An 18,276-nucleotide genomic window follows, 5' to 3' on the forward strand; every position below is an offset into this window, starting at 1 on the left:
AGTTCTTGGCATTTATATAGGTACGGAGATTATAAATATTCCTAGAGAAAAAAATAAAGTTGCAGATCGCCTTGTCAAGATAGTTCAAGACATGAAAATAAGATTAAGATTGTTTAAAGATTCCGTAAAAGGGATTAGTTTAATTTTTTATATTTTGGGTCGCTTTTTCTATAAAAATATTAACTTGGGCCATAATTGGGAAATAAATATGTTGATGATAATGGGTCGAGTTCGTGGGATTTAATGGTCCAACTATGCTATCGTCATACTTGCCGGCCTAAGTGCAATTCAGCATAAATTAAGGCCTAAGTTGAAGCCTTTCTATATTATTTTTTTAAACTATGTTTAATAATTTAAATAGTCAATTTCATATCGATATCGCTCGCACAAGTCGAAATTTTTTATTCAATAATAAACTAAAATAACAAAAGTTAGTATTTGATATATTGATAGTGTACTTTTATTATTTTACAAGTAGATTTAAAAATTATCTCGTATCTCTTCTTTTTTCAAATATTTTACTATGTCTCTTTAAGATATTTATCAACCCATTGACTCTCTGTATAGAGTTTAAAAACTCCTTTAAAAATAAGTAATGATGGTGCCGGTGCGACATGGAAAAGTAATTTTAAAAATATTTTTTAAAATTAGGAAAAGCTTGGCCTTTTCATAATTTTACGTAACCAAATTTGTGATTGATTTAACTTTTTTTTTCCCTCATCTTTCTTTACTTTGCTAGCATTACTTGCCTGCTTTTGAGTTTTGATCAATCCCTATTATGATACATACCACAAAGTCAAATAATTTTCCTATTTTCTTTTACAAAGAATAAAAGGTGGCTAATTGAGTCTAAATTCGATTTACATGAGCATTATTATCAGTGTAGGATGATATAGGTTTGAGTGTGCTAAAGCTTATTATACCTCCTATTTAAGAGTTGGGGAGGGACTATGGGTAGTTTTAGGCATTGTATCAAAAGGAGTTGATATTAATGTTAAAATAATAATAATAATAATAAAAGGTGAATAACATTGAGTAAAATTTGCATTAAGGAAAAAAAAAACATTTGGGCCATAATTGGGAAATAAAGATATTCATAATAGTGGGTCGAATATGTGGGATTTGGATGGGTCCAACTATGGTATCATCATACTTGATAGCCTAAGTTCAAGCCTCCCATATTATAGATGTGTTAAATTATGAAGTAAAAATTTAAAGGTTAAATTATGTTCTAAATCCCTATACACTTTAAACATTTAGTCCTTTTACTTTTCGAATTTAAAAGTTTTGTTGGAATTGTGTTCTTACGAAAAATTGGTGTTAGCATTTTGATTGAAACAGTCAGCATTATTAATTATTTAAATTAACTAATGACATTATAAAAGTAGAATGACCAAATTATGTCAAAACTAAAATATATAAAGTAAATCTCAAGTTTCAACATAGTATAGGGGCTAAGATTGAAACTACTGTTTAGCATTTAAATAATACAAATCCAAATTTTGTTATCCTCTTTTCACTTCCGATATTATAATGATAAAAAATACTAAAAATATAGTAAGGAATCCATGTTTGAATTTTCAAATCAAGTCAACTTTAAACAAATATAGAAATTTGAATATTTGAAAAATTATTTGATATAGTGTTAATAGAGATAACACATATCTCATTTAAAGGCAGTAAAAAAATAAATCAACATATTATTTGACAGGGATTTCTCAATGTATCTACTGGAGTAAGTTTAGTAATTAATTCTCTGCATTTTGTAGGCCCATTAAGGGGATAAATACTGGTCACGAGTTAACAGAAGAAGTATATTGACCATTAATAATATAATATACTTTTATTTTATTTTATTTATTTTATTATGCTCTAATTAATTGATAATAAGAAGGTGATAGGAAATAGACTTGTAACCGAACCTTCCACCTACTACTCTTTCGTCTATAGCTTTTAACTTTTTCTCATTCAACTTAGTCCTGCATAATTAGTCAAATACCCAACCTAGTCGAAATTATAAACTCTCCAAAAAGGATTAATTGCATAGACGCCCTGAAATTATGATCCAGATTTGACATGGTCTTCAAACTTCAAAACTTCTAATTGAGTTGTTGAAGTATTAATTAGGTCCTTCCATCATACTAATCATTAGGTTGGAAGTTAAACGCCAACTCAAATTTGACGTGGAACATATTTAAAAGACCTGGATCAAATTATAAATACATGTTCCTATTATACTGACAGTTTTGGATTTGACGTGTTTTTGTTTTAAATAGTTCTCCTAAATTATATTGATATTAGATGTGTTCAAATTTCGGTTAAAACCGAATTAATCGACTAAATAAATATAATTCGGTTAATCAGTCAGTTAACCAATCTAATTCGGTCGGAGATCGGTTAATGATTTTTTAAAAGTTCAGTTATCGGTTAATTCGATTCAAAATCGGGTAATTAACTGAACTTAATAATTAATTATACAATTTATATGTAGTCTTAATTCGGTTAATTTGGTCAAATGAACATTATCAATTTATTTATTTTTTTGATATGTTTTGTACTTGTTTTAACAAAAAAAAATATAAATTTCGGTTAATTCGGTTAATCAACCGAATTAATCGAAATATTTCGATTCGACTAAGTTTTTTTGAAAAAATTTTGGTTCAGTTAACAGTTAAAGGATTAAAAAGTTTGGTTAACACTAGTTCGGTTCGATTAACCGTTCGGTTAACCGTTTGAACACCCTTAATTGATATTGCCTTTTTTTCTAACATGTTAGATCCAAGTTATTGATATGATAAGTACACATGTATTTACAGTTTGATTCATGTATTTTAGATACGTTGCATGTCAGATTCAAACTAATATTTAATGCTTAAGTTGACAACAATTTATAAACGTTTCTACAATTAATCTCTCTAGAAATAATAAAAGTAAAATAAAAAAATTTAATTTTAAAAAATAAAATGAGTTTTCATTAATTTATTTGAAAAATCACAAACTTTCATTATCTTTTCTGTTTGTCCCTTACATATTGAAATTTGAGAAGAAGCCAATACTAAGATAAGATGGTCAAATATCCATTTAGATTTAAACTAGCTAGTAATGAGTTTCTAGAGGAAATGAGACTTTTAGTCCCTAAACAATGCTCTGATAATTCTTCTTTGCCTACCTAAAATTCAACCATTTATTCTCAATAATGAGCATTCAAAGAACTTCTAGAGAAGACAAAATTATTAATTAATTCCTTTACAAATTTATAAACCGAGTTATTCGTTTAAGTCTGAAAGCTCATTCGAAATATACAAGAATATAGACAAAAGTATAATATTCGAAGAATGGGTTTGAGCAAAAAAAAAAAAATTAAGCTCGATTAGAATATGAGTCAAGTTTGAACTTTAATAGTCAATGCGTTTTATACTTTTGTAATACATTTATTTATTTGTATATATTATGTAAAATTATATCACATGAATTAAATATATAACAATTTAGTAACTTGTAGACTTTAAAAATTATGTTAAATTTAATAAAAAGCCATCTAAAATATTAAATTAAAAATAATATAGGTGAGTCTAAAATGAGTCCAAAATTTAAACTTATATTTTAGATTGAATCAATACTACATATAAGTTCGACTCGAACTCGGTCCATGAACATTTATAAACATCTATAATGATTTGCTAATCCAGATTTTATTTTACCATACCATGAATATTGAAGAATTTAAGGATTTAGAACAGATAGTACCAAGACTTGGCCTTGGCATCTATGGTCAACACTAAAAAAATGGTTGAATGGTACATAAGAAGTAGTGATAAAAGTTGAATTAAATGGTAGATAAAGGATTAATTAAATTATTAATAACACTGATTAGAACATTTACGGTTCGGATTATTCATGCAAGATTGATAAATTTAATTTCATCATGTTAAATTTTGAATAAAATATTTTCAATTTAAACTGACCGACTCTGGTCCAAATTAATAATAATTTTAAAATGAATTCATAATTTCTAAAATTTTCAATGATTGTCTATGAAATAATAATTATATTCTTTTATGTAATTCATCAGTAAAATTCAAACTGGTCCTTAAATTATCATCTTAAATCATTTCTTTCAATTATATTTTAATTATTAAAAGATAATAAGATAGAATTCTGTATAGATAATGATTTTAATATAATTGAATTTCACTTGCACTAAAATAATTATTTACTCAGATAAATATTTTTATTCATTTAAAAAATTGAAATTTATTTATTAATTTTCAATTATAATCATAGTAAGTATTTTTATATATGTAATTATATTAAAATAAATAGAAGTAATTACTAATTTATTCAAAATTAGAATAATTAAATTTAATTAACTAAAAATTTAATTTTAGGTGGATTAATGATGATTGTGGGTGGAAAAAAAGATTAAAGTAATAAAAAAATTAGCTGGTGGGAGGGTAAAGGCATATATTCCTCAAAAGCATCTGCCCACTATTATTACAACTATAAAGCTTTGCATTATGAGATTCTTTTTTAAAGCAATAAAATAAAATAGTAAAAATACTAAAATTAATTTAAAAATAAATAAAAATAAATACCCTTTAGTAAGTTGAGCTGTCTCTTTTTTATGTGAGGAAATTACAAAATGGGGTCTATTAAGAATTTTTATTAATTGATACACGAGGAATTTTTTTTGGAAAGAAAATAGTAAAATTAGATAGAAAAAGAAGAGCTGAATTTTTATTTTGATTTTAAAAAATCAGATTCAAATTTAATATGAAAATCTTAAAATTCTTAGATACAATATAAATAAACAAATTATTACATCTATTTGCCCAAATTCAGACATGTAAAGGTGCTTTTAAATACTCTTGAGTTTATAAAAAAATAGAAAAAAAATATTCATAGAATTAAAATAATAAATTATATTAATCGTTATTAATTCGACCAAAATCGAGTTGATGTGAATTGTAAATTATATTAATCAGATTAGTATGGGTATTGTTATTAATGTAGTAGGACGTGGGTTTGAGTGCGCTGAAACGCATTATTCTCCTATTTATGGGTTGATGACGGGCTATGGATAATTTAGGTATTATCCCAAAAAGAGCAGATATAATCACAACCTTTACATAAGGTCCAAGTTGTTGATATAGTAAGTATATAAGTATTTACAATTTGATCCCCTTATTTTATATATGCTATGCAATAGATTTAAGCTAATATTTATTGCCCGAATTGACAACTAAACCAATCTAAGGACATGATCGATATAATACTAATATTTTGAGAACTCAATGAATACATATCAAATCCAAGTTGTCACATAGCGGGAATATAAATGTTTACAATTGGATCCATTTGTTTTAAGTATGCTCCTAAACAGATTTGAGTTGACATTTATTCCCCGAACTAACAATTAAACCAATACAGGGACATGATCAATACAATACTAATACTTCAAAAATTCAATTAAAATATTTGAAATTTAGGGACCATATTAAAATCCAAACATAATTTAAAGACGTGTAATGCAATTAACCCAAAGAAATAAAAATGATAATGTGAATATTGAAAACAAGGGTAGTTTTGAACTTTTCCAATGACTACATTTCATTTTCCTTTCACAACAGCTTATTGTGAATAATGAATTCGTCGTATATTTTCCATTGAAAATTCCCATTTTCTTTTCCACTTCAATATTTTTCCCTCTCTCTAACAGCGACGATCGATTTTTATTAATTTTCTTTGCCGTCGGATCTTTGGTTTTCCATTTTGATTCAATCAGGTTAAGATTTTTCTTTGAAATTTTTTGATTTTTTTTCCGTTTTCTCTTTCACTCTCATTTAGATCTGATTTTTTTTTTTGAATTTGGAGTTTCGTTTGGATTTCTCATTTTATAGATCTATTTTTCATGTATCTAAATTCAGCTGAATTTGATCTCATTTTGATTGATTTTTCCTGTTTTTTTTTATTTGAATTCGTAATTGTTAAAACTTCCTCGAAGATTCTTAATTATAAGATTTGAAGATCTAGGGATCTGTTAGAAATATTGGTCAAAATCGTGATATCTATCACAAATGTCATTATATTTCCTGTAATTGATCTTCAATTTTTCCCTCTTTGAGTTCTTTGACTTTCCTTTGTAATGTTTTCGAACTTATATGTTCAGTTGGATTTAATTATATTACTTTGTATGCCTGAAATTGGTTCAAGATCTAAGCTTTTCCTTTTTTTTTTCCCCCTATTTCTTTAATGTGACAGGATTGCTTCGTTTTGAACCCAGGCGACGATGAAGAAGGCTATCGGTCAAACTGTTAGAGAGCTGTAAGTGTATTGCTAGATTCTAATTCCCTTATATGATAGCGTTGTTGAATTTGTTTCAAATATTTTATAGTTCAAAGCAATATTTTGGTACTAAATTATCTATGAAAGATGATTATTGGAAGTTTAGTCTCTTTTGAATTAATTCGTTTTATTCCTGCTTATCAGTATCTGCTATAAGCCTATAACCAGTGGCTAAATGTTTTATTTTTCTTATGTTTTTGCAGTAAGAGAGAGGTTAATAAGAAAGTTCTCAAAGTTCCTGGAATAGAGCAGAAGGTAAGACTACTCTAGAAAGTTAACGGTCCATTTAAGTACTTAAAAGGTGATTGTTGCATAATTGTAAGTATTGATGATTGGTAGGCAAGGGGATTTAATAAACTATCTAGATACTGTTTTGATCTATATCATATTTAAAATATGAAACTATGAATGTGATTCTAACTCTGATACCAACTCTAGTAATGGGTCAATAGAAACTGGAGAGAAGTAAACGTGAGATTATACTACTTAGGTTTGAGATTGAGAACTTGTTTAAAATTAATGAATTCTTGGATTAGTAACCTGAGTGGTATTTATTTTATGATGGTTAGATTCCTACTAGTCAAAGGCTTACGTATGCCGCCTTTTAACCAAGTACTATAAGGAATGGGGACATAATAGTAAAAAGTACAAATGGCTGATTTGGTTTGGGAGAAGAGTTTGCTGATATATGTTGTTGACATTCAGCGGCTGCCTGTTGCAGGCTAGTTTGATGATTGTTTGAATGTTTTGGAGCACTTAATGGAAGGTTTATCAATGGACTTATTCTTACATTTGCTAAAGGATCTTTATTTTTCATATAAATGTCTTATTAAGTTTGATTAGGTACATATGATGCTCTGGCTGAGCTGAATCTTGATAGAATTTATTAGTTCCAAACTATTTTTTCCATACTTCTTTTTTGTCCTTTTGGCAAGGAGGGAATTGTCATTCAAAGTAGTTAGCTTTAATAAATATAGTATTCTTTCACAACAGAAGTCTCTATGCGGCTAAGCAATAACATTACTTGTAATACTATTGAAATTTAATTTATCCGCTTGAAATAATTTTTTTTTTCATTTTGTCTTTCAGGTTCTTGATGCTACCAGTAATGAGCCATGGGGTCCTCATGGATCACTTCTTGCAGATATTGCAATGGCTACAAGAAACTAGTAAGCTTGAGAGAAGTTATGTATGATTTTCATTCCATATATGTTACTAGGAAATTCATTCCTATAAATATTCATGCAGTCATGAGTATCAGATGATCATGACAGTGATCTGGAAACGTCTAAGTGACACTGGAAAGAATTGGCGTCATGTCTACAAGGTCAGCAAAGATTAGTTGCATTCATCATCAGTTTATTTCCTCTGCAACATGTAAAAAGTATCATACAGGAATCTCATGTAATTGTTAGCATTTTATCTTTTTAACTAAATCTCCGTCTTCAATTTTGCAACAATCATTGTGTTCTAACACATATTTTGTGTACTGTATTCTCTTTTCTTTTTTGGTATGTATTTTACGTTTCTTCAATGTACCAATGTACTAAGGTATTTGCTTTATTGAGCTTCAGGCTCTGACTGTTCTGGAGTACCTTGTTGGTCATGGATCGGAGCGTGTCATAGATGACATAAGAGAACATGCTTATCAAATATCGGTAATTTCTGTTTCTTGATTCTGTATGACAACTTTGCATGCAGTGTTTATGATACAATCTGCAGCTTACTTTTTTTAAATGTTTTGGTCTGATTAAATAATTCTTCCATGTTACAGGCTTTGTCCAATTTTCAGTACATTGATTCCAGTGGAAGGGACCAAGGTAACAATGTCCGAAAGAAATCTCAGAGCCTTGTGGCCCTAGTTAATGATAAAGAAAGAATAATTGAAGTAAGACAAAAGGCTGCAGCTAACAGGGACAAGTGAGTCAGCAACATGCCTTTTTGCTTTAATTTTGTTGCTGAGTTCAACCATCCTCCTGAATAAGTGTTTTTACACTGGCATTGACAAATATTGCCGGTTATTTTTGTTCTATGCTGCTTTTAACATCACATTCACAAGCATGCTGACTTTCAACATAATATTTACTTGTGTGTTGTCAACATGAAAGTACATCTGTGCAAGAGCATTCATACTTTCAACGTGGCAAGTACATGTTTCATGAGCATGCACATATACAGATGCACTTTCTCTCTGTTAGGAAAATTCATGTGTTATGTGGTATCTGTTGTTCACATAGCAGTTGAGAGACACACACGTATGCTGTATGTGAGTTTCAGTTGGACGCATCATTAATATGTCCACAGAAAATTGATTTGAGATTTTGATTAAAGTGGTTTTCTCTCCTAATGGGCAGCTGTATTTTCACTTTCTTGCCATTAATTGTTGGATATTTCTTGTTCATCTGTTCACGGTGGACATCCATATATTTTGTTCTTTCTTGAGTGATAGACACAATCCTTTTAGAATATTAATGCTGAACTGGAACTCAAATAGAAAAAGGTTTATACTTAATCTAATCTCATTTCTATTTGAGTTCCATTTTTGTAAGTTCTGATAACATTTCTTGCTCGTGATCAGTGGGATCTGTGTGATTTGCTTTTATTCTTCTTTGTTAAATATTTTGCTTTGGAGTTGCATTCTCTATATGAGATTATAGATTAATGCAGAATTTGAATCCTTCAATAATGCATTACTGCTTGTTCTACAGATTTAGGAACACATCAACAGGTGGAATGTATAGGCCGGGTTCAGGGGGATATGGAGACAAATATGATTATGATCGTTATGGAAACAAGGATTATGATGATCAAAATGGTTATGGAAGAGACCGGGAATATGGCTATAGAGATGATGATCGGTATGGCAGATATGGGGATTCAAACAGTCGTGATGGAGATCGTTATGGCAGAGATTATGAAGACCGCTACGGCAGAGATGGTGACAGGGATGATGACTACCGAGGTAGAAGTAGAAGTGTTGATGATTATCAATATGGCACAAGATCTAGGAGCTCTGATAGAGACCGTGCTTTTGATGAGGATGGTGCTTCTTCTCGGTATGCACTTATATACTTTTGAATTTTGAAACCTTTTTGTTGCTATGTTCTTCTTGGAAACATATTAATGTTGATTTAATTATGTTAACCTGGTCTCAATTTTTTGTTGAAGTAATTAATTTTCCCTTTCTTTATGGGTATCATGAAAACCATACAAAATAGGTGTATATATTAATAGTTTGTGTTGCACTAGAGTAGGATTCTTAAATGGTGCATTCACTTGGTAATTTTCAATGCAACATTTCTATCCAAATGAGGTTTTGGTTTTCATTTCACCAAGTCATGGAAGATTTTATAGTTATGATCCTTCCTTGTCAATTTCAAGCATACTGCTCATACTTTCGTGGTAGGCTTGAGACAGAATGTAATTAGCATGACTATCATCTCTGCAGGGGCAGTGGTGATAGAGCTGATGATCACTCTCAAGATGGAAGGTAGCCATGAGTGGATGCAGTCAAAACTTGTATTAGTTGATATATATATTTTCTCAAAGGAGATCACAGCCTAGGAATAAAAGAAGAGATTGCAAGTGCTGAGATTCAAACTCTACACTTGTTGGATGCCACCTCTTATGGGTGTCTGCATGAACCAACTAGGCTAACCTTTGATTCTAGTTGATCAAATTTTTTATTCGATTGGTTTCTTGTTTCTGAAATTTTCTGAATATATATATTTTGTTCAGGCGGCATGAGCGGAAACAATCTGAACAAAATATTGGTGCTCCTCCTAGTTATGAAGAAGCAGTAACTGAGACTCAGAGTCCTGTCCGTAGCGAAAGGTATTGCTTTTCACCTTAAACTCTAGAGACATCAGACATGTTGCTTGGAACTGTGTTTTGGTTTGTTGCTGCATTCTGAAAAGATGTTTGATAATAGGGTTGGCCAAACTTCTGTAGCAGCTGCTCCTCCTCCTCCTCCTACCAATAATCCTAACCAAGCAGCCTCTGATCTTAGTAACTCAGCTTCTCCTCCAAATCAACAAGCAGAGGCTTTTGATGAATTTGATCCCCGTGGTTCATTTTCAGGTATAAAATTCTATATAAATTCTATGGTTTCTATGTTCCAATTGCATTACCTGGATGGTCATTGTTTATTGCTTTGATGTGCTGGTCTTTTGACTTGAACTATCATCATGCAAAGTGTAATTTTCTGAGTTGTCTAAATATTAAGTTTGACATGCTCTGTTGCTTCACATTCCATGCTATTTTAAATTTTTTTTTTGTGGTAGTTTTTAGTGTATTTTATATCTGCAAAATGTATATTTCTTGCCAAATTGCGGATATTACTTTCTGGGGAGGTAAGCCTTTTGCAGTTGGTTATCTGGTAGTGACAGTTTTAGTGTTTTGATGACTTCTTATTCAATTTTGTGCTATGTTTTCTCAATCCATATGAAATTACTGGTTGGAGTTTCATATGATTGCATGGAACTTAGTTTGGAATCTTTTGATGCCATTCCATTTATCCCTTGTAACTTGAACTTATTAGTTCATCTTTTGCTCATCAATTATAGCTGCCCCAACTCCTGCTCCTGCTCCTGCTGCTGTTCCCACTGCCACAGCTGTCCCTGCTACTGCTGTTCCCACTGCTTCGACTAATGCTGAAATAGACTTGCTGGATGCTCTTTCAGATTCATTTGCCATTGTGCCAGTTACACCTGAAATCCCTGCTACTGAGGTTGATGCCCCTGCAAACTCTGGTGCTATGCCCACCTTTGCTGCTAATCAGCCGGCATCTAATTTTGGAAATCAGGTAACATGGTCCATTTATAATATTGAGGGATCATATACAAGGATTTCATTAAACCTGTCTGCAATATGTCTATTTATGGTACAACGAATTTGGATAAGCTGTTCTGTTGTTGCCTAATGTGTTTCATTTTTTCTTTCAAAGTTGTATATTTGAAAAGCACCTAAAAAAATTGATAGTTAAAAATGAATGAATTATTGAAATCCTCTGTACAATAGAAAGGGTAGCATAAAGGTATTAGGGTGAATTTGTTGCCATACTAAAATTTTTAGGGGATATTGTTCCTGATTCAGGGTTTTGATGATCCATTTGGTGATAATCCTTTTAAAGCTGTCGCTTCAACTGACTCTGCCCCAGCTGTACAACAAATTTCCACTTCCATGCCTACTTTCCAGCCTGCTACAAACCAAAATGATGTAGCTCCTCAGCCACCTTCTGCAAGTTCCGAGACTGTCACAAATTTTGACTTTGGGAACTCATTCTCTGCAAATGCTTACTCTGCACCCAATAGCACAAACTCCCAGTTTCTTCCTCAAGAAATGTCAACTCAAAATCAGGGAAGTGCTTATAGCCAAACAACACAGCCAGGTATCTATGGTCAACAGGCACAATCAAGTGCTAATATGTACAGCCAACCGACACAGCCAAGTGCTAATCCATACGGCCAACCTGCACAGCCTGGTGCTAACGCATATGACCAAGTTGGACAACCTAGTTCTAATGCATATAGCCAATCTGTGCAGCCGAGTGTTAACCTTTATAGCCAACCGCCACAGCTGGGTGCTAATCCCTACAGCCAACCTGCACAGTTTAACTCTGGGAACCTCTCACGGCAGGGTTCTCTTGTTCCAGTTTCTTCACAGGGTGCTCACCAGATCACAAATTCACCCGCTGTACAAAATAATAATGATTTCCTAAGTGGCTTAATTTCAGAACCAGGGTCAAAGCCAGCACAGACAGTCACTCCCACATCAACAGGAGCACTTGCTATAGTTCCACAACCCTCAAAGGATAAATTTGAGCTTAAGTCGGCGGTTTGGGCTGATACATTAAGCAGAGGATTGGTGAATTTGAACATATCTGGACGTAAGTAAACATTCTTCTTCTCTAAAAATTGTCATCAAGTATGTCCTTTCTGCATGATCTAACTTTATTGTTTTCGGTATGCAGCTAAAACAAATCCGTTGGCTGATATTGGAGTCGACTTCGATGCTCTTAATCGGAAGGAAAAAAGGATGGAAAAACCTGCCCCAAATGCAGTGACATCTACAGTTACAATGGGTAAAGCAATGGGATCTGGGTCTGGGATTGGTCGTTCTGGTGCTACCACTCTTAGACCTCCCGCAAATCCTATGATGGGTTCTAGTATGGGTAGCATGGGCATGGGCATGGGCATGGGAATGGGTGGTGGACCTGTTGGAGGCATGGGAATGGGAGGAGGCTATGGTGGTATGAATCAACAACCAATGGGCATGGGGATGGGGATGGGGATGAACAACATGGGCATGAATCCAGGCATGGGGATGAATATGGGAATGGGACAAAGACCCCAAATGCAAGGAATGCCTGGCGGTTATAACCCTATGATGGGATCTGGAGGCTATTCTCAACAGCCATACGGTGGTGGTTATCGATGAGAATGGATTCCCATCCCAAAGAAGAGGAGTAAGGAAATTACATACAAGGCTGTGATATAAGGGTAAAAATGAGATGGGAAAATAGCTAAAACATTAGATGTGGGGAATGGAATCCCAAAGTAGAAGCAGTAGAGTCGCACATTTGTGTTGGCAGATCGGAACCATGTTTTTTATTCATATAATTGTCATTCTTGGTTAAGCTATTGCAGTGTTTGGGCCATAATCACTCCTCCCATTGATTACTGGTTTGAGCTGTTGTGAAATTGTGTGGATGATGATGACCTTTCTCGGCTTTGCATTTTTTGTCTTAATATTCTTCCCTATAATATATATATTTTTTATGGTAAAAAAAATAAACTAATCCTTCAATTTTATTGGAAACTGTAGTAATTTCACTTTATCTGTTACAGAAGCAGCAATAGCTAGATTGACGAAGCCTGTTGAATATTTTCTTTTCAAAATTATTTGCTAAGGTATGATGAAGCTTCATTTCTGTAATTAAGGTCCAATATCTTATTTTATTAATTTTTTAATCAATTTCTGCAATAAAATTTTAATATGCAATCCATTAGAAATATGTTTGTGTTTTTTGAAAGAGACAAGTCCCTGTTACTTGAAATATTCGTGTTCTTTATCAAATACATAGAGCTGAAGCATCCACAACAAATACATAATCAAATGCTAAACCTAATTTGAATGTGCAGCAAAAGAGAGAGAATTTTAGATAAAGTTGTATTTTCAAGTAAATTTATATAAAGAAACAAAGAAAAGCATTCAAAAAAAAAATAAAAAGTCTAAAATCAACCATCAAACATCACAAGTTTCAGCTTCACATTATTACATGACTTCTATTTAAAACTTAAATGGTCAGAAAAATTAAAGTACAATGACAACAACTAACATCCCAAGTAACAAGATAAAGATCAGATCCTGTTTTTCAGTCTAAGAGTTTTCTTGTGTTGGAACTAAGAACAAAGATGAATGAAAAATAACAGAAGCTTGAGCTTGAAGGCTCGATGGCTTGCTGAGCAAACAAAACAGAATCGGGCTTGAAAGACAAGAGAAAACAAGAAAAGAGAGTTTTTTATGATGAATCTTTGATGAATTTTTCATTAACTTGAAAGATGGCATATTGCCAATACATATACCAGACATAAGCTGGTCAAGATGAAACAAAGTTACCTAAACATCTACCTAACTCCACTGAGTAGCATTGTAACTTGTTAAACAAAACTTGCACACTTGGTAAAGCTGATTTATCAGCTCAAACATCAACAAATTACATCAAGTACATTAACAAACTAGTTCTAATCTAACTAAGTTACTATCATTTGAAACTAACAAAATGAACAGCAGCATGAACTTCAGCTGCAACTGCTTGGCTCGGGCAACTTCTCTGCTTCTTGTCTGCATGCAGGCCAGCTTCAACAGTTTCATTTTTTCTTCTAAAGTTGTATATTTGAAAAGCGTCTAAAACAAAATTGATAGTTAAAAAGGAATGAATTATTGAAATCCTGTGTACAATAGAAAGGGTAGCATAAAGGTATTAGGGTGAATTTGTTGCCATACTAAAATTTTTAGGGGATATTGTTCCTGATTCAGGATTTTGATGATCCATTTGGCGATAATCCTTTTAAAGCTGTCCCTTCAACTGACTCTGCTCCAGCTGTACAACAAATTTCCACTTCCATGCCTACTTTCCAGCCTGCTACAAACCAAAATGAAGTAGCTCCTCAGCCACCTTCTGCAAGTTCCAAGACAGTCACAAATTTTGACTTTGGGAACTCATTCTCTGCAAATGCTTATTCTGCACCCAATGGCGCAAACTCCCAGTTTCTTCCTCAAGAAATGTCAACTCAAAATCGGGGAACTGCTTATAGCCAAACAATACAGCCAGGTATCTATGGTCAACAGGCACAATCAAGTGCTAATATGTACAGCCAACCGACACAGCCAAGTGCTAATCCATATGGCCAACCTGCACAGCCTGGTGCTAACGCATATGACCAAGTTGGACAACCTAGTTCTAATGCATATAGCCAATCTGTGCAGCCGAGTGTTAATCCTTATAGCCAACCGCCACAGCCAGGTGCTAATCCCTACAGCCAACCTGCACGGTTTAACTCTGGGAACCTATCACGGCAGGGTTCTCTTGTTCCAGTTTCTTCACAGGGTGCTCACCAGATCACAAATTCACCCGCTGTACAAAATAATAATGATTTCCTAAGTGGCTTAATTTCAGAACCAGGGTCAAAGCCAGCACAGACGGTCACTCCCACATCAATGGGAGCACTTGCTATAGTTCCACAACCCTCAAAGGATAAATTCGAGCTTAAGTCGGCGGTTTGGGCTGATACATTAGGCAGAGGATTGGTGAATTTGAACATATCTGGACGTAAGTAAACATTCTTCTTCTCTAAAAATTGTCATCAAGTATGTCCTTTCTGCATGATCTAACTTTATTGTTTTCGGTATGCAGCAAAAACAAATCCGTTGGCTGATATTGGAGTCGACTTTGATGCTCTAAATCGTACTATATCTTTATAAATTTAAAAAAATTAAATCAATTTTTTCTAATTTTTTAGGGAATAAAATACAATTTTATCATATATTAGTTTAAGGAATTATTTTAAGGAAATTGATCGGTTTAGAATGTGTTACAATGGTTAGTTTAAGGAAATTACGCTGATTAATTCCCTTTTTTATTTCTGAAAGTCCACTTAATTTCTTTTTTTAGTAAGGGCCATTAATATTTTTGCTATCCACAATATTATTTTGATTGATATTATTAGCAACAATTATGTAGTGGATAATAGCTTTTTAGACGTACGACTCATCCACTTTTTATTTGTGAAGGGTTGGCAAGTAAATTTCGATATATTCTAAGGGAATAAAATAAGATTACGAATTATATGACAAAAATAGCTACTGGAGATTTAAATACAATTTACACTTTTAAAGAGCCTCCAACGAGTGTTCCAATATTATTGTTGGTTGATCTTCAAGAACTCGTAATCATGAGACTTTCTCATTAGAGTTACGTTGAAAAGTTGATTTCTGCTATTTTTTTACCAAAAGAAAAATATTTTTGGTACCCATATAGATAAACTAGGTGTTAAAAAGACGGGTATCATTTAAGATGTTGAAGCCACCCGTTTTTTTAAGGTGAAAGGTTTTATAACGTTAAGGATTGAAATGGGCCTAAAAAAATATTTAAAGACCAAAATGAGAAAAACGATATAATTTAAGGACAAAAAATTAAATTTTTTTATTTCCCCCCTTTTTTTGTAATTACAACCTTAAAAATTCCATTTTTAGAAAAACAAACCTACATGCTCTTTCGTTTCTAATTGAAATAATTAATTTTTAACTTTTTAAACTAACTAATAACATTGTAAAAATATACGATCAAATTATGTTAAAAAGTAAAGTTTTTAAACTAAAAATGAGAAAAAGCATAGTAGAGGGACTAAACCCTATATTGGACCCCTTTTTATAATGTAAATTAGGAGATTTGGTAGCAAGTGTCTATGACCTCTCAAGTTCCAGAATGGGCTGCATAGAGCAGCAATAGGAGCTTCAACTCTCTAACAGGTTCTGATGCTTCTATTAAAACATGGTTTAAAGAACACAGAAATCAGGAAATTAGAGTTTGAATAATCAAATGTTCACACAAATTCCAACTTAAAACATGCTACCCTTACATTTCAACTTCAAATACGAAACTCTAGTTTGGATAATAATTACAATCAGCATTACATGTAATAAAATACTGTGTTCTCCGCCAAAGAAAAGTGGTAGTTTTGGAGAATATTCACCTCAACGCCACCTTAGTCCTCCCAATCTGAAGTGAAATTGTTGTCGTGGACACCTAAAATGGACAATGAAGTTACATCCAGTATATTCCAAAGCCAAATCTAAACAGGGCTCACCACACTCACTGCAGTTCGGATAGTAATAAATCTTCTTAACAATAGTGGCAGGATGCTCATGAATGTCCTCACAGACTTTAATGATACTCCCGAGTTTGAGAAATGCATATTTACCAACAACACAATTGACATGAGCAGAAGTATCACATGTTGCACAATGATAAAACCAAAGGTTTGGGTCTCGACTTTCTTCACAAACATCACAAAAATGACTTTCAGAATAATTGTTATCATCATGATAAGTGACTGAAAGAAGATGTTTATCATTTTTGGGTTGGGATGTAATAGGCAACGAAAAACACCTATGATGTAAAGAAAAATCACAATCCTTACAACGTGTCAAACACTATACTATTGCATAAGAACAGAGAACAAATTGATAAAGATGAATTTACTAAGAGAATTGTTTAGTATTCTTTATCTACTTGAATCAATACACTGCTAGTGTTTATATATTTGTTTTCTTGAGTAACTGCTGCTAACCAACTATATACTAGACTAAGTAACAGAATGATCTAACAGACTAACAACCTCTATACTTTAACATTCACCCAGCTTCTAAATAGGTAAAATCCGAAGTAAACTTCGAAATCGAGCAAAAATAGAGACAGACAATGGTTTTGTGAGAATATAATAGTTAACCCAAATTAAAATGTAACTTGAGACAAATAAAAATAAGTTAACCCAACTCGCCATGACCTCCTCTCAAAGCTTGACTTCAAATTTTTTAAGCTTTGGTTAGTGGGGTTAAATTTCACCCTCCAATTTCCCTTGAATTGATACAACAACAAATTCTGATAAATTGCACCACAAGGCATCCTATGATTGGTCCATATAGCAAGTAATGTCAAATTTTGATAGAAGTATCACATTGATTGACAAAATTAAAGTTCAAGTATTAAATTTGATATTTTGAAAGTAGAATCACCATTAGAAGATTCGATAAATTACAAGAAGCATTTTAGTCATTTTCCCATATGTAATATGATTTATCTAAACATGTACTGTCTAATTCAAGTAATATAATGCAGTTTTTTGCAGTGTTTGGTTTTTCATACTTGTATCCTATCATTGTGAGTATGTATATATATTTGGTAGGTCCCTTTATTATAGGAATCGGATCAAATTAATATCTCTACTATTACATCGGTTAATTTAGTCCCTATATTATTACAAAGAATTAAGTAAGATCAATTTTCAAAAGAGTTAATATTTACTATTTAAAAATGTTTTTTTTTATGATTTTGTAGATAAAATGTTTTATTTGGAGTTGATTTGTAGATGAAAAATAATTTCTATGATAATTTTCGAACCGTAAATATTGACTCTTTTCCACTTTAGTCTTATTGGGTGCATTCCACTTTCTAACGATTTTGTAATTAACTTCGGTAATTTTTCTTGGTCTCTTATGGCATTTGTAATTAATTGCATTAAGCTCAGATCTCTTATTTCTTCTAACAATTTTGTAATAAAATTATAAGATGTAAAATCATACGATAAGATTGTTATGCACAAATATGACTAAAAGACTTATTTTGTGTGTTTTCTAGTTTGAAGGAGA

At 32.2% G+C, this 18,276-nt stretch overlaps 2 protein-coding genes across 3 annotated transcripts; both read left to right on the forward strand.

Annotated features, from left to right (window-relative positions):
• Positions 1 to 5,621: 5,621 nt before the first annotated feature.
• Positions 5,622 to 13,164, forward strand: LOC105796402 (clathrin interactor EPSIN 2). 2 transcript variants are annotated; one of them, XM_012626112.2, is made up of 14 exons: positions 5,622 to 5,785; positions 6,262 to 6,324; positions 6,549 to 6,600; positions 7,435 to 7,514; positions 7,594 to 7,672; positions 7,920 to 8,003; positions 8,120 to 8,265; positions 9,054 to 9,401; positions 9,794 to 9,835; positions 10,084 to 10,179; positions 10,277 to 10,425; positions 10,911 to 11,149; positions 11,440 to 12,232; positions 12,317 to 13,164. In XM_012626112.2, the coding sequence occupies exons 2-14, from the start codon at positions 6,290 to 6,292 to the stop codon at positions 12,781 to 12,783; spliced, it is 2,610 nt and encodes an 869-aa protein (XP_012481566.1). In that variant the 5' UTR covers positions 5,622 to 5,785; positions 6,262 to 6,289; the 3' UTR covers positions 12,784 to 13,164. The 2 variants fall into 2 exon arrangements, with proteins under 2 accessions (XP_012481566.1, XP_012481567.1); XM_012626113.2 differs by lacking the exon at positions 9,794 to 9,835.
• Positions 13,165 to 14,472: 1,308 nt separating this feature from the next.
• Positions 14,473 to 15,364, forward strand: LOC105795573 (clathrin interactor EPSIN 2-like). The gene is made up of 2 exons (XM_012625270.2): positions 14,473 to 15,178; positions 15,263 to 15,364. The coding sequence occupies exons 1-2, from the start codon at positions 14,473 to 14,475 to the stop codon at positions 15,328 to 15,330; spliced, it is 774 nt and encodes a 257-aa protein (XP_012480724.2). The 3' UTR covers positions 15,331 to 15,364.
• Positions 15,365 to 18,276: the final 2,912 nt, after the last annotated feature.

Source organism: Gossypium raimondii, chromosome 3, assembly GCF_025698545.1.
Source record: "Gossypium raimondii isolate GPD5lz chromosome 3, ASM2569854v1, whole genome shotgun sequence".
NCBI lineage: Eukaryota > Viridiplantae > Streptophyta > Magnoliopsida > Malvales > Malvaceae > Gossypium > Gossypium raimondii.

Bases quoted from the DNA above. Each gene is read 5' to 3' on its own strand.
- LOC105795573 (XM_012625270.2), top strand. From the start codon at position 14,473: ATGCCTACTTTCCAGCCTGCTACAAACCAAAATGAAGTAGCTCCTCAG. The intron at 15,179-15,262 runs GTAAGTAAACAT...TTCGGTATGCAG, and splicing joins GAATTTGAACATATCTGGAC to CAAAAACAAATCCGTTGGCT.
- LOC105796402 (XM_012626112.2), top strand. From the start codon at position 6,290: ATGAAGAAGGCTATCGGTCAAACTGTTAGAGAGCT. The intron at 6,601-7,434 runs GTAAGACTACTC...TTTGTCTTTCAG, and splicing joins TTCCTGGAATAGAGCAGAAG to GTTCTTGATGCTACCAGTAA. The intron at 12,233-12,316 runs GTAAGTAAACAT...TTCGGTATGCAG, and splicing joins GAATTTGAACATATCTGGAC to CTAAAACAAATCCGTTGGCT.